Raw genomic sequence first — 15112 nt, forward strand, 5'->3', positions numbered from 1 at the left:
ACAGATCTGGTTCTAGTTCTACCACTTACTAATATATCTAGGGCAAGCTGCTTTATTTTTTCCAGTAAGCTTCAGTTTGCTCATTTGTAAAATGGGAATAAAGACTCCTCAGAGGCAAAGAAGTAAGTGAAATAGTGTATTCAAAGGACTTAGAAAATTCTAGGTTATGAAAAACATTCAACAAATGGTATGTTTGAGATTTTTAAAAATTGTCCATGATTAGATACAATGAATGACACATGTACTAATTAAAATTAGTACAAACTTCAATGAAATAAAATACGGGGCCATCAAACATGATCCAAAAAAAGTGATCACTTTGTATTTAGTTATTAAAAAACTCTTTAAGGAAGCAGGCCTCTAGCCTCAGACTAGTTTCATGCTCATAAACTAGTTTCTAAAATAGTGTCATTTGTGTGCAGTCATGCAAAAACTCCAAAGTTTCAATACTGCTAAGTCATGCCTCAGCGTGAACCAGAGAAGCATGTCTGGATTTATCTATCCAGTTTGTGTGACCAGAACCCTGGTATCCATAAAGCATTATGCATTTGGTTTAACAATTATGTACCAAAGTATACACCGTGTGATTATAATAAAAGCCCCTGCAGCAAGGGACAGATCACTTCTCTCAATTCTGGATCATCCATTTTATTTATTCTCTCCCTTTTATTTATTTTTCCCACTGACCCTGTCGGGTTTTAAATGATTTATAAAGCTTATAAAACCTTGCAAGAGTAATCTTGAACTTTGATTTTAAAAATCAACATTTTTCAATCCTAACCTTGCAAATTTGAATGGTGTAAATCAAAGGTCAGCCCCTTATCCAACTCACCCTGTCCTCAGCAACACTGCTACTTCATCCAGATCCGGGAAACCACACAGCTGCCCAGGACACTGCTCCAACCGCCCGGTTATTTGGCTCTTACTCTATTATAATCAAGTATGTTTTCACATTTAAAGGTGGACTCTGCATTTTTACAGTCGCAACCGAAATTTTACACAAAATAAAAGTATCTGAAAGAATGAGAGTTTCTGTAATCACCAAAACTAAAATTTGAGAAGCTCCTGGTAAACTGTAATCGTTTGCAAGTGAATACACTGGAACTGGAACCTCACTAGTACACCCACTTTGATCTCTGCTTTGCCCAGCAAGGAGGTCACAATTCGGAAACACTGCGGGGGATGATTCCACGAACGGTAAGGTGATGTGAGGCTTATTTTGAGCAGTGATGGTAGAGCACGAGAACGTGGAGACATTCCCCCCGCCAAGATCACTTCCAGGAGGTCCAGGGGTTAAGAATTACTTTCATGTTTTCCTCTTTAGAAAACATGTGGACAAGAGACACCAGTCAAGCTTGGCCTGCAGACCGGGCGCCGGGGAAGGGGCGAGGCGGACGGTTGAATCACGATCGCCGCGACTACGCACACCTGAGCTTCGGAGGATAAAAGGCGGCACGTGGGACGAAAGACCCAGAGCCTCCAAGCTTCGCTCTCTGCCCAGGCCTAGAGAACTGTGGAAGAAAAGCAACTTCTTTCTTAAGACTGGAGGACGAGGGTCCCCGGAAAAGGAGGGACAGAGAGGAGCCCCCGAGAGTTCCCACACCCATCTCGGGAACACCTGAGGAAACGCGGCCTCGGGAGCCGCGACGCAGCCAGCGGGGGAGGGGGAGGACCAACCGCCATCTTCCCCGGCGCCCAAACCGACAAAGCACAGTGTAGCGGCAGATCTCCGCCGCCGAGGCCCGCCCACTCTCGCGAGACCGCAAAGGCCTCTGGGAAAAGCGGGGGAGGGGAGAGCGAGAGAAGGAAGCCGGGACGCGGGGCTGGGGGCGGGCGGAGGCGGCGAGTGGAGCCTCAGGAAGCAGAAAGGGCGGGGAAAAACGCGACAGACGCGGCATGCAGGCCAATGACGAGCGAGCTCGGGCGGACCGCCAGCCAATGGGCTGTGCGGCTTGGCGCGGGGGGCGGGCGCTGGGGCCGAGGGTAGCTTGAGCGCGGCGGCGGCGTTGTTCAGTCTGAGCGAGAACATTCCAGAGGTGAGTCCGGTGGAGGGGCGGTAGCCCCGCGCCCCCTCCCCCGTCTTCCCCGCCCCCTCGACCCCCGCGGGCCGCTGGCTGGCGGGGAAGGCGCCCCGTCGCCCGCAGCTCACTGCGCCGTCTCTCCGCACCAGGTCGCCAGGCCCCGGGCGCTGAAGGGTGTGGACCCCGGACGTCGCTGGGACAGCCCCTCCCCGCTGCTCGGCGGCGCCTGGCCCGGCCGCTGCTCGCTGCGCTGCCTCCGCCGCCGCTCCTCGGACTCGGGTTCGCGCGCCTCACTTCATCCCAGTCCCGGGCGAGCAGCGTTGGGTTTATGTCTTTATTTGACGAAAACGGTGAGTCGGCGAGCGGGCGGGCTCGGGCCGGTGGGGAGATGGCGGCCGCACAAGATGGCGGCGCGCCGCGTGACCCGCGCGCGCGCGTGTGAGTGTGTGTGTGAGCGCGCGCGTGTGTGTGAGTGTGTGGCGCAGTTCGGCGGGCGGCGGGGCCGGCCTCCGCGTCCCCTCCTCGCCGCACCCCGCTCTCCCCCACCCCCGCCGCGGCCTCCCGGGAGCGCGCCGCGCGGCCCCGCCGCCGCCCGGGGCTGACTCAGGCCTAATTGCTGCATTTATGAGTCATCGCCGCGGCGGGGCGGGGCGGGGCCGGCGCCCCTCGGCCGGTTTCGCTTCCCCCGGCGGAGAGGCGGCCCTGCGTCCGCGGCGAGAGCCCCGGGCGGCGCACATGGCGGAGCTGCCGTGGAAGCTGGCGATGTCGCGCCGGCGCCACGCTCGCCTTGCGGGGGCCGCCGGATCAGCCCTGACAGCTGGGGGCGGGCGCGAAGGGGGCCGGGGTGTTTGCGTGGAGAAGGGAAAGGGGGCCACACTCCCCGCGCGCCAGTCCGGCGAGATCATGCTCCGCAGGCGTAGTTACCGAAGTGTGGCTCTGAAGTAAGCGCTCGCTGCCAAAGGCTTCGACCTCGAAGAACAGCTGCACAGCCTGCCGTCCTGGAGTGATGTTGATGTGTCTGAGAAGTTTGTGGGTACCACAGTCTGGGTTGGTGGGGGCGGGGTAGGTCTGGGTTGGTCCTTCGGTTAAAATACGGCCAACCCGCGGAAGCAAGCCGTCGACGTGATGACTGGTCTGATGAAAAGCTGATGCAGCGTAATTTGTCTTGTTTCAGTCAGGCACCGACCAAAGTCACATCTTCGTCAAAATGAAGGCTTTTTGTTGCTACAGGTGTCCCGAGTTACATGAGACTAGTAGCTGTTCTTTGTACATAAACTCATGTTTTTAACGTAGGGGAAGTAGGCGTAATTATACAGAACGGACACGGAGGGATTTCGTTGCAGGAGTTGTTAAACGTGGGGGTTGGTTTGTTTTCTCTTTCAGAGCTGTTGCGCAGCCATTGGTACCTGTATTGGGGAAACATAGCATACAAGCAAGAAGCTTACAGCCTCAGTGGCGAAAAATTTTTCATGTCAGAGACCGAGAACTCTTGCAGTCGTTTATGTCATCCCTTCTTCTCCAGACAGAGGATACCAAAAAATTGCAATCAAAGATCTCTTCATCTTATTGATAAAGTCACTAATAAGCCAAAATGTCTGTCAACGTCAACCGCAGCGTGTCAGACCAGTTCTATCGCTACAAGATGCCCCGTCTGATTGCCAAGGTAATACTAAATCTTCATTTTAGTAGCAAGTTCTCTGCTTTTTTCATGGGTTGTTAAAGGTTGCTTCTCTCAGTGTGGACAATGCAAAATTAAAATTTTTACTTCCTTTAGGTTGAGGGCAAAGGAAATGGAATCAAGACAGTTATAGTCAACATGGTTGACGTAGCGAAAGCGCTTAATCGGCCTCCAACGTGTAAGTAATGCCTCTTAAAAGGAGTCTGAGAACGCATTTTATTGACATAATTGTGATGCTCTCGGTCTGCAAATCTTGCCTGAATTGAGTTAGCTTTTGAGTTAAGTGGAAACTTGGATTTAAAACTGATTGATAGCATTAGTATATAAAATTACCAGGGCAACACTTTTTTAATCTTTTCCATTTAAAAAGAGTGATAATTCTATAAATGAGGGTGAGTAGCCAAAGAGTTCTAGAGTAGGAAATGGCAACCCATTGTAGTATTCTTGCCTGGGAAATCCCATGGACAGAGGACTCTTGTAGGCTACAGTCCATGGGGTCAAAAAAAGTCAGACATGACTTGAGTGACTCAGCACTCATCCAAAGATTAGTTAACTGTAATAAATTTTTTCCCCCCAAATAGATCCCACCAAATATTTTGGTTGTGAGCTGGGAGCACAGACCCAGTTTGATGTTAAGAATGACCGTTACATTGTCAATGGATCTCATGAGGCGAATAAGCTGCAAGACATGTTGGATGGATTCATTAAAAAATTTGTTCTCTGTCCTGAGTGTGAGAATCCTGAAACAGATCTGGTGAGTGCCTTTGAGGTTCTTGTCAATAGGAGAAAAACTGTATTTCTGTGATGTCACCAAATCATGTTTCCAAGAAGGCAGAGCAGACTTACATAAATTGCAAAACCTCAAATTTTATTGATGTTTCCATACTGACCTTATGTTAAAAAAAATTCTTTTGATGTTAAACTGGGTTTAGGTGGCTTTTGATGGTTAGTTTCACACTTTGTTTTTGAATTTTCATCATGTGTTAATGGATGACATATTTTTTCTTTTTTGACAGCATGTCAATCCAAAGAAGCAAACAATAGGTAATTCTTGTAAAGCCTGTGGCTATCGAGGCATGCTTGACACACATCATAAACTCTGCACATTCATTCTCAAAAACCCACCTGGTAAGTGCTTATGATGAACTTCTAAAACCTTAATGTGAAGCAACTGATTGTTGAAAACTGTGGAAGTGTCTTTACCACTATATAGAATAAGGTTAACCCTTGAACACCCCTGCAAGTGAAAGTTTGCTTATAACAATAAGGTCAGCCCTGTGTATACAAGGATCAACCAACCAACAGTGAATAGTGTAGTACTGTGGTATGTAATTATTGGAGGGGGGGGAAACTCCATGTAAATGGATCTGTGTGGTTTCAACTTACGTTCAAAGGTCAACTGTTGAATAAACCTGCTGTTGTATGTACTACTAAAGGTTAAGTACAGGCTACCATTAAACTCAACCATATCCTCAGTTTTTAAGACATCTTAGGATGTATGAAATATTGGACAAATTGTGATGGGGTCATAGTAAAAGATCTACCTCTGGAATTGTTCAGTCGCTAGTTGAGTCTGACTCTTTGCAACCCCACGGACTGCTTCTGGAATACTCGTTTGTACATGAGGGCCTTGGCTCAGTAGGCCGAAGTGGCTTTAGAGCATGCAAGCAACACTCTGTGGCAGATAACCAAAATTGTCTGACACAATTTGAGCTTGCTATAACAAGAAAGTCTAACCTATTCCGGTGTTCTCTTTTCTGTGAGACTAGCCGTTATATAGACTTAAACACTGTTCCAGTTTTTGGCTGAAGCATAGTTGAGAATACCTTTGTTTATCAGTTTATGAGGAGTGGAAAGAGAGGGCCATGAGTGCCCACTTTTAACTTGAAGTACTTGATCCACTGAGGTGTCACCTTGTGGTCTTTATTTCATTGTTCAGTCGCTACGTGGTGTCCAACTCTTAATTTTACTAAAACAGCTAACATCTTTGATATTTACTGGCTTTTCTTTCTTAGACTTAGTCGATTACCTATGAAACACAGTAAATGAATTTGATTTATGAACCCTTATAGAATTACAGGTAGCATTTTCTGTGGTTTTCTGAGGGGAGGGTTTTAAATGTTAATGGTGGCAATAAGGTGTAATATAACTCATGGTACTCAACTTTCTTTCCTTTTTATCTGTGTAGAGAATAGTGATAGTAGTACAGGAAAAAAAGAAAAGGAAAAGAAAAATAGAAAGGGCAAAGACAAGGAAAATGGCTCCGTTTCCAGCAGTGAGACACCCCCACCACCACCAAATGAGATCAGTCCTCCTCCTCATGCTGTGGTGAGTGCAAGGTTTGAGGGGTGGTGGGCACTAAAATGGTGTAAAATGTGACCTTTGGTTGAGGTGGGCAGAAACAAACTGCTTTTCTGTGAACAATGCACCAGTACATTGGGTTCCAGGTGCTTATTGGTTGATTAAATAGAAATTTAGTGAGAAAATGATAATTTCACTAGAAATCTGGATTTTTTTTTTTTTTTTTACACCTTTAAGGTCTCTTTTTGGCCAAGCATTTTTGTTATTAAAAACAGGAAGAAGAAGAGGATGACGACTGGGGGGAGGATACAACAGAGGAAGCTCAAAGGCGCAGAATGGATGAAATCAGTGACCATGCAAAAGTTTTAACCCTCAGTGACGATTTGGAAAGGACTGTTGAAGAGCGGGTCAATATCCTGTTTGATTTTGTTAAGGTAAAAACATTTTGTTGATCAGTAAGTCAGCTTCTACCTAGCCTTGAGCTTTTGCTAGATATTTATTACCTTAAGCTGTTTGTTCAAAAAATTTCTGAGGGTGGTTCCAGGCACTGTTTTTGGCAGGTGTGTATTATTTAGAAGTTGTAGAATCTTCAGTTAGGTAAGGGAAAGGTTCATCAGAGCAGAGACTATGGTGCTGTGCTTAGTCACTCAGTCGTGTGCAACTCTTTTGCAACCCCATGGACTATAGCCTTCCAGACTCTGTGGAATTGTCCAGGCCTGAGTGGGTAACCGTTTACTTTTCCAGGGGATCTTCCCAACCCAGGGATCGAACCCATGTGCAGGATCCTGCATTGCAGGCAGATTGTTTACCATCTGAGCTACCAAGGAAGTCCCTGGGGATAAGAATGAGAGTCCCTCCATCTCACTGAATTGCTTCTTTTGTTTTGTTTTTAACGTGCTTCCTTTTATTTGCAGAAAAAGAAAGAAGAAGGTATTATTGACTCATCTGACAAAGAGATTGTAGCTGAAGCAGAAAGACTGGATGTAAAAGCCATGGGCCCTCTTGTTTTGACTGAAGTTCTTTTTAATGAGAAAATTAGAGAACAAATTAAGAAATATAGGCGCCATTTCTTACGAGTAAGCAAATTGTTCTGTGTTCATAGTGAGATTTGCAGATGTGTGACCTTGGAAACAACATTTTAAGCTCCCGTTTATTCTGTCATCCTGAAAAAATGGAAATAACTGACCTACCTTAACAAGCATGAGAGTATCTGGAAAATGCTACATGTGGTCCCGTATACGTGAAGTAAATTAGAAATCTTTAAGCATTGACTTCTTACTGTTATAGGGCCGTTACATCTAAGAAAGCTTGTTAACGCCAAGAATATCTATTTGCAGTTTTGTCACAACAACAAAAAAGCTCAGCGGTACCTTCTTCATGGTTTGGAGTGTGTGGTAGCAATGCATCAAGCTCAGCTCATTTCCAAGATTCCACATATCTTGAAGGAGATGTATGACGCAGACCTTTTGGAGGAAGAGGTCATCATTAGCTGGTCGGAAAAGGTGGGGAATATATTGATGAGCTCTAAAAGATTAGAAGGATTGGGGCTTTTTTGGAAAAAGTTTTCTAACGCCTAGTCTCTACTTGCTTGACTGGTATAATCTGTAGGGTGATCCCCACCATGGTAGCTTCTAGTAACGACCAAAGAAAATCTTTTCCTCTTTGCTGAATACGTTTAATCTGTTGAGAGTTTGAGATTAATATGTGTTCCAGTCTCCTCAAAGGATGGGTATAGACAATTATGTATAACTCAAGTTAACTGTTAAGTAGTTTGAACTAAAAATTTTACTAAACGTTTTTTAGACCTCTAAGAAATATGTCTCAAAAGAGCTTGCCAAAGAGATTCGTGTCAAAGCGGAACCTTTTATAAAATGGTTGAAGGAAGCAGAGGAAGAATCTTCCGGTGGTGAAGATGATGATGAAGATGAGAATATTGAGGTAAACGCTGGGGAAATTGTTAAATACCATGTTAGTGGTAAGTGTTTGAGAACTATAAAATGCCAATACTAGATAGTTGCAAATTAAACATAATTAGGAAGGGAATCACATTAATAGAAAAGGTGCTAGAAATCTCTCCTACCCCCGGACATCATGATTTCAAATAAATACTGTGTGGGTTCTCAGAGGGTTTTGTTTCACCTCAGTTATATAGGGGTCTATAAATGCAGAGTGTTAACTTAGTTTTTACATAAATTTAAAATTTTTCATGAACAAATGGCTATTTCTAGGTAGTTTTTCTCCTTTGTTGACCACTGACTATTGTTTTTATGAGCAGTTTTACAGGGATAAAAGTTTACAATGAAAAATCTTCTGTTTTACCAGGTGGTGTATTCAAAGACTGCCAGTGTACCGAAAGTTGAAGCTGTAAAGTCTGACAACAAAGATGATGACATTGATATTGATGCCATTTAAAGGGGTGGGTGCAGCCCAGCTTAACAGTGTAATGCTGAGAATCTTTTTGCATCATTGGCCAGAAGTGCAACATGAATGTGCAAAAGCTAAAATGGCTTAACATCATGCTACACTTTTCTACTAAAAATGTATTGCTGTGAGTGGTCTGTATTTAAACCCAACAAGACATCTAGGGAGTCCATACACATATCAGTGAGCAGGTATAGTTTGCTTATTTATAGCATGTTTCTTTTTGAAAAATTAGTGGTGGACACATTTGGATCACATTTATACAGTTCTAAAAAATAAAGATTTGATTTTGGTCATTCTTCAGATTTTTGACTCTGAATGACTTAAGTAAGCTGAAATAATCGGCTCCTTGAAAAATGTTGTACCATCATTTAACCTGATAGGATTGTTGGAGCCTGTTAGATATTAGGTGCCGAGACTTTAATGAGGTCCTTTAGCAGAATGTGAACATAAACTTACAAATACCTTACTCAGTCATTAGGGAATACATAGTGCTTTTTAAGTCTTACCTCTGGTCCCTGAAATTGGCATCTGATGATGTGTGTGCTTCCCGTGCCGAGGTGGACAGATGATCAAATGGCAGTGCAGCACCTTTATCTCACCAAGAAGCGAAAATGACCTGAGTGTCCTATAAACTTAAGAGCAGGTTTTGAAACTTGAATTGTGTTTGTTTTTTAAAAGTCTATACTTGCCCCAAATTGTAGTCTTGAAGTCGTATGCATTGCACGTTGGATGAGCCAGGGGAATTATTACATTAACATAAAAGCATTTTATTATGTGTATGTAGCTGTTGCTTTATACTGAGAAAATGGAAATTTGGGGGAGTGATTAAATACTAACAATCTCTGATTTTATTTGAGGGAAACAGGAAAAGATGAAATTGATCTCAAGCAAAAACTGAGCGTTAACTTCTCAGCATTTACTCTTGATTCAAATTACAGCTTCAGAATACTTAGACATACTGTATCTTTTGTTTAGTGTGAATTTTTCCCTGGATACTATGGTTCTTTTATTTTTGCATTTGGATACGTAACTTATGCTTTTTCGGTTTTTGTTGCTATCTTGCCAAAATAAGTATTAACTGTGTCTCAAACTCCCTGCTACAGCCCCCCAAAAATGTGTTATTTAAAAGAAGAAAAAAAGCTAAAAGCATGTTTCTAAATCATAGCCTATATTTTGGTGTAAGACTTGGTGTGTTTTTATTTCATACTGAATATAGTGAGATACCCAAGAAGACTGGTGATGGCAACGAGGGCCTGACCCAGCCCATCCTGGGCTTTAGATTTGGGAATAACATCATTGGGAATTGCTTGCCCAATTTGCTGATCTAAACTCACTTGATAGAAGGGCTTATGAGAATATCTTAGAAGTCTTGAAGGTACAAATTTACACAGAACATACAGTGTGGGAATCAAATGCATGGAGTGAACTTTGCTTGGAACACTGGCTTACATCATTCATCTCTTTGTGATCCATCTCATAGATTACAAGATGTTAACAAATGTATGTAAGTTTTTTTCACATTGAAATTATACAATCTGGTATAATAAAACCTTGTTAGCTTGATACTTTAAGGAAAAACACTGGCATTCTCACTGGGGAGATACAAAGTGGTCTCCAGCTGCCTTTTTTTTTTTTTTTTTTTTTTAAATTTTGTTGAGATTAAAGGAGAGTCATATGTCTATGTGGAGGGAATGTGCTTTGTCACACCAAAGATAAGAGGCTTTTGTAAATTCACATCTTACCTAGGTGTTAAATTTCTTGCCATTTTCTGAAATTTTGGGGAGTACCAAGTTGCATTCAGGATACCCATTATCAAGCTAATGAGGTTCTGTTATAGAAGGGTTTTTTCCCTTTTTTCCTCCTCTCCCCCGCCCCTCTTAAATCTGAAGGAAAACGTTCAGGGCTTCTAAAACACTAAAGAGAAAATTTTGGCTTAGACCAGTGTTCAGTCTAGTGCCAAACTTAAAATGGGATTCAAATCCACATAGTAAGGAATTTATTCATAGTAGCTATCCTGGTAGAGTGATCTTTCACTTTGCTCTATTCAACTGTCTTAAAATTTCCTGTTTCAAACAGCTGTTATTTGATTAAAACAATGTTAAAATTATTTTTGTCTCTGCTTTAATATTAATCTGAATTTTTGTTTATAAAGTTGGAGAATTGAGAACTCCCTTTTGGTAGCTGTTGCTTCAAATTTGTGTTGGATGTTTCTTTGTGCCGTTGTGTCCCTACTCAGAAAACCCATGTTGCTAATTAAAATGGCTTTCCTTAGATCTTGTGTTCCTAATCTGTATCTCAAATTGATTAGAAACTGAAAAAATCTGCCTTCATCTGATTTCTTAGTTGATGAGTGACTTTAGCTGGGTCAAGTATGCAGTTAAATAACTGGGTATAGCATTTCTCTTTAGTTAAGAAAGGAATGTTTCTAAAATTCTCTGAGGTTAATGAACTTGTAAGGTGCTATGTGGGGTCCTAAAGGTTTGAGAGAAGTGGTGGTCTCTGAAATCCAGTGTGTTCCACGTGCAGCTGTGTTAGGATTGCTCCCCACTGTTTACTGTAATACACTAAGCCTTTGACCTGGACAAAAACAACCAAAGGGTACTGGTGTGGATGAGCCTTCTACATTTTGTGTGTTAGCTCAATCTTTGTGGTATCTGAGATGTATTACCCTGTGGTCACTCGACTAGCCTGGCTGCTGTGTCTTGTAGGGCTTAAATAACATGTTTAAAACCCAAACAAGATTCTGTTGGAATCTACTTAAATTTTAAGTAAATTTTACTTTTAATGAAACCAAACTCTTAAGGGTTTAAATTTTTGTTACCATGCAAACCTTATCCAAGGAACTCTCGATTGCTCTGACCTGCCAGTATTCCAAGAGTAGCTCCAAAATGCCAGTTTGTCCAGTTTCTGCATTGTCAGTTTCAGTGGTTGTACAAATTTCAGTTATACATGACCATTCCAAAGGTTCAGAGTGCTCTCAGTACCAGGAACAGTATAGCACTGGAATCTCTCTGCCTCTCGCACTGTTGTGTGGTTTGTGTTCCGTGTTTCCTAAACTGAGTTACGCTTACATCTTCTGTATCCCCGGTACCCTGTACAGACCATTCCACAAATGACACTTCTTAAAGACCTGCTGAAGTTGTTACGGTGACTGTGCACAGCCTCCAGAATTTGTCCTTTTGAGCCCTTTGTTCATAGGAGGTTGGGAGCGCAAGTGCAGAGTTCTTTCTTCTAGCCCCAGCCCGATAAAGAGGTCTTCAGAAATTGCCAGTTCTTTATTGTTCAGTTGCTGTTATGTCCAACTCTGCAACACTCAGGGCTGTAGCACACCAGGCTTTCCTGTGCTTCACTATCCGAAGTTTGCTCAATTTCACGTCCATTGAAATTGGTGATGGCATTCAACCATCTCGTTCTTCGCCGCCCTCTTTGACCTTCAGTCATTCCCACCATCAGGGTCTTCTACATTGAGTCAGCTCTTCACATCAGATGGCCAGAATACTGTAGTTTCAGTACCAGTGCTTCCAGTGCCAACCTTGCACCCTACCTGTACTGGCCTGCACTCACACTTGATCCAACTTTGGCTGTAACTTTAAGATTTACTTAATGGCCGCAGTTGGTCTTCATTGCTGCATGTGGTCTTTCTCTAGTGCCAAGTGGGCTCTGGTGCACAGGCTTCACTAACTGGCAGCATGTGGGCTCAGTAGTTCTGGAGCATGGTCTTAGTTACTCCTTGCCATGTGGCATCTTCCCAGACCAGGGATTGAACCCAAGTCCCTAGCATTGGCAGGTAGGTTCTTTACCACTCAGCCACCAGGACCGCTGTGCCCACTTCACACAGGACAGGGATGGAACTCTGGAGGAGGGAGGAAATGATTGAGACTTTGAGGAATGTCTTTTAAGAGGTAGCATTTCAAAGAGTATTTTGCCTGGTAGAAGTAAGCAGGGGAGCACTAATGAAAAGTAGAAGCTCCTCTTAGCTGAATGCAGTGCATGGTGGTGGTGAGGCGGGAGGAGAGGACAGGATTGACCTGGAAGCTGAGCTCCAGAGGGCTGAATGTCTACAAGTTGCAGGAATGGAATTGCATTTGTATCCTGCCAGGAGTGCTAAGCCACTATGGGAATGGAGAGGTGTGGAATGGAGATCTATATCCCATGGCTCACAAAACCAGCAACTGCCTCAAGGGTAGACTGGTCAGATGAGGATGCACATTGCCTCAGGAAGGCTGGGGTCCCCAAGCAACGTGTCTGTTCTAAGGGCATAGTGTCAAGTTGGAAGGATTAACAACCCCAAACCCCTGTCCCATCTGCAGCAGAATCTGAAAGTGCAGGAGTATTGGAATTTTCCCTTGAGACAAAGATATCCTGTTTGGGGTAAGGGCAGCACCCAGGAGGGGGTTCCAGGAGGTTTCAGAGCCTGAGTGAACATGGTTCTCCGTTTAGGACCTTCAGGTCGAGAGCAGCCATCAAGTGGTTGCAGGGTTGGATTCCTCACAGAGCAAAGGAAGAGTTTCAGATGTGATCAGCAATCACGTGTAGTCAAGTTCATTTGGTGACAACCCAAAGTCATGTGGAGAAGGCAATGGCACCCCACTCCAGTACTCTTGCCTGGAAAATCCCATGGATGGAGGAGTCTGGTAGGCTGCAGTCCATGGGATCACTGAGAGTTGGACACGACTGAGCGACTTCACTTTCACTTGTTACTTGCATGCATTGGAGAAGGAAATGGCAACCCACTCCAGTGTTCTTGCCTGGAGAATCCCAGGGATGGTGGAGCCTGGTGGGCTGCTGTCTATGGGGTCGCACAGAGTTGGACACGACTGAAGCGACTTAGCAGCAGCAGCAAAGTCATGGGGAGAAGGGTTTCCCAAGGGTTTATGACGGTTGTATAGCACAAGCCTGGCCTTGCACAGATCCAAAGATAGCAGCAGATCCAGCCTTGTGGACACATGATATCAACTAGGCATCTGAGCAAGAAAGGACATTTCCTCCAGTGTGCTGCTCACCTGTGCTTCTCTCAAGGTTTCTCTTGACTGTCTCCACTACCCATGAGTTTTCTGGCCCTGCAGGGCTGCACCAAAACTATTTGGCTCTTTCATGGCAATCGGGGTTCTGTTGAAGCTACATAATGCCTAGTTTTCCAGACTTCCCAGTTCAGATCTGATGGGCTCCACAGGTCTTCAGCATTTGTCAGGTTGACTTGTACTATGAGCTTCACTGGCAGCTCCAGTCAAACGTACCTGGGAATGAAGGGGTGAGGGTGTGTGGATTTTAAACACTGCTGCCAAAGGCTACCTCACAATGGGAATTTGTGATTGGAGCCAGAGAAATCCTAGTCCTTGGAGATATTTAGAACAGGTTACTTTTCACTGGAACCTAAGTTCTCTGTAAAGGACATCTGTTCACCAGCCACCTGATACCACCGGTTTAACAGCAAATGGACTCTGCCCTTCATTGAGTGACCAGCACTTGAGTTTTCCTGTGTGGGAGGCAAGAGGGGACAGGACATGGGTCCTGCTGAGGCGATCATGCAGTCTGCTGGAGGCACAGTTTGGGAAGCTGCTGGAGGTTACTTGAGAGGTGGCCTTGCACAGTTGTGGTTCGTGTCTGTGAGTGACCATCAGTGACGGTTTCCTGAGAGGATGCAGAGTGGAGGAGTCCATGAGTTTAGTAACATTCTCTGGGCCATTTGGGAGACCCGAATGATAGAGCCAGAGAGAGTAATATTTGATAGAAAAATCAAGACTGGTGGCCAGACTATAGGTAACAACACAAGGGACATCAAGGAGCTAAAGATGTGGAGAAAGTCAAGATGATGTCTTAAAATGTTGAATTATGGAGTTAAAAAGTACAGTAGCCAAAATGAGAAATTCACCAGAGGGATTTAAGGCAGCATTTGGACACATACAAGAGTCAGGAAACTTTAAAGATAGGCCAATGGAAATTACAGACTGAAAAAAAAATTTTTAATAGAACCTAAGTGACCTGTGAAACACCATGAAGAGTAACATATGCATTGTGGGAGTCTCAGAAGGGGAAGAGAGAGAGCTAAAAGGACGAGAATATTTGAAGAAATAACAGGTGAGAAGGTCCCTAAGTAAATGAATGAGGCTCCACAAACATCTAAGAGACTTAAGTTCCAAGTAAGATAAACAGGGCCACCAGAGACCATCAGATTTCTGAAAGGTAACAGAGATCTTGAAGGCATTAAGAGAAGCAAGTCATACAGGGCCCTGATAACACACAGGTTTGCATCAGGAATCTCGGAGACTAGAAGGCAGTGAGTTGATCTTTTAAAATTCTGAAAGAAGGAAAAAGCCTGTCAACCAAGAATACAAGACTGTCAAAACTTCAAAAAGGAGGGAGGAATTGAGACATTCCTGGATAAACAAAAGCTGAGGGCCTTGGCAAGAAATGCTTGAGGGATTCCTGCAGGGTAAAACTAAAGGACGGGGCAATAAAGCAAGCAAAAAATCCCGATAAAGGTAAATACATTAAACATTACAAAAGCCAACATTGTTAACTTGTAATTGTCTACGTGGTTTAAGAAAATGATACATTAAAAATAATTATTCATCTAAAAGCTAGTAGTATAACTGGTTTGTGTTATGTTTGAGGGCACTACACAGTATAAAGATGTTACTTCGTGACATCAACAGGTACAGTTAGGGATAGAGGGTAGGGTAAAGCT

The 15112-nt window shown here is 43.9% G+C and overlaps 1 protein-coding gene and 1 non-coding gene across 2 annotated transcripts; both read left to right on the forward strand.

Annotated features, from left to right (window-relative positions):
• Positions 1–1945: 1945 nt before the first annotated feature.
• On the forward strand, positions 1946–10697 carry EIF5 (eukaryotic translation initiation factor 5). Its single transcript, XM_027522062.1, has 12 exons — positions 1946–2036; positions 2171–2371; positions 3405–3684; positions 3796–3877; positions 4281–4453; positions 4716–4827; positions 5888–6027; positions 6276–6434; positions 6915–7076; positions 7338–7502; positions 7804–7938; positions 8323–10697. The coding sequence occupies exons 3-12, from the start codon at positions 3613–3615 to the stop codon at positions 8410–8412; spliced, it is 1290 nt and encodes a 429-aa protein (XP_027377863.1). The 5' UTR covers positions 1946–2036; positions 2171–2371; positions 3405–3612; the 3' UTR covers positions 8413–10697.
• On the forward strand, positions 5365–5490 carry LOC113880199. The gene has a single exon (XR_003507663.1). It is a non-coding gene; the product is annotated as a small nucleolar RNA SNORA28 (small nucleolar RNA).
• Positions 10698–15112: the final 4415 nt, after the last annotated feature.

The sequence above is a fragment of the Bos indicus x Bos taurus genome, chromosome 21, assembly GCF_003369695.1.
Source record: "Bos indicus x Bos taurus breed Angus x Brahman F1 hybrid chromosome 21, Bos_hybrid_MaternalHap_v2.0, whole genome shotgun sequence".
Taxonomy (NCBI): Eukaryota; Metazoa; Chordata; class Mammalia; order Artiodactyla; family Bovidae; genus Bos; species Bos indicus x Bos taurus.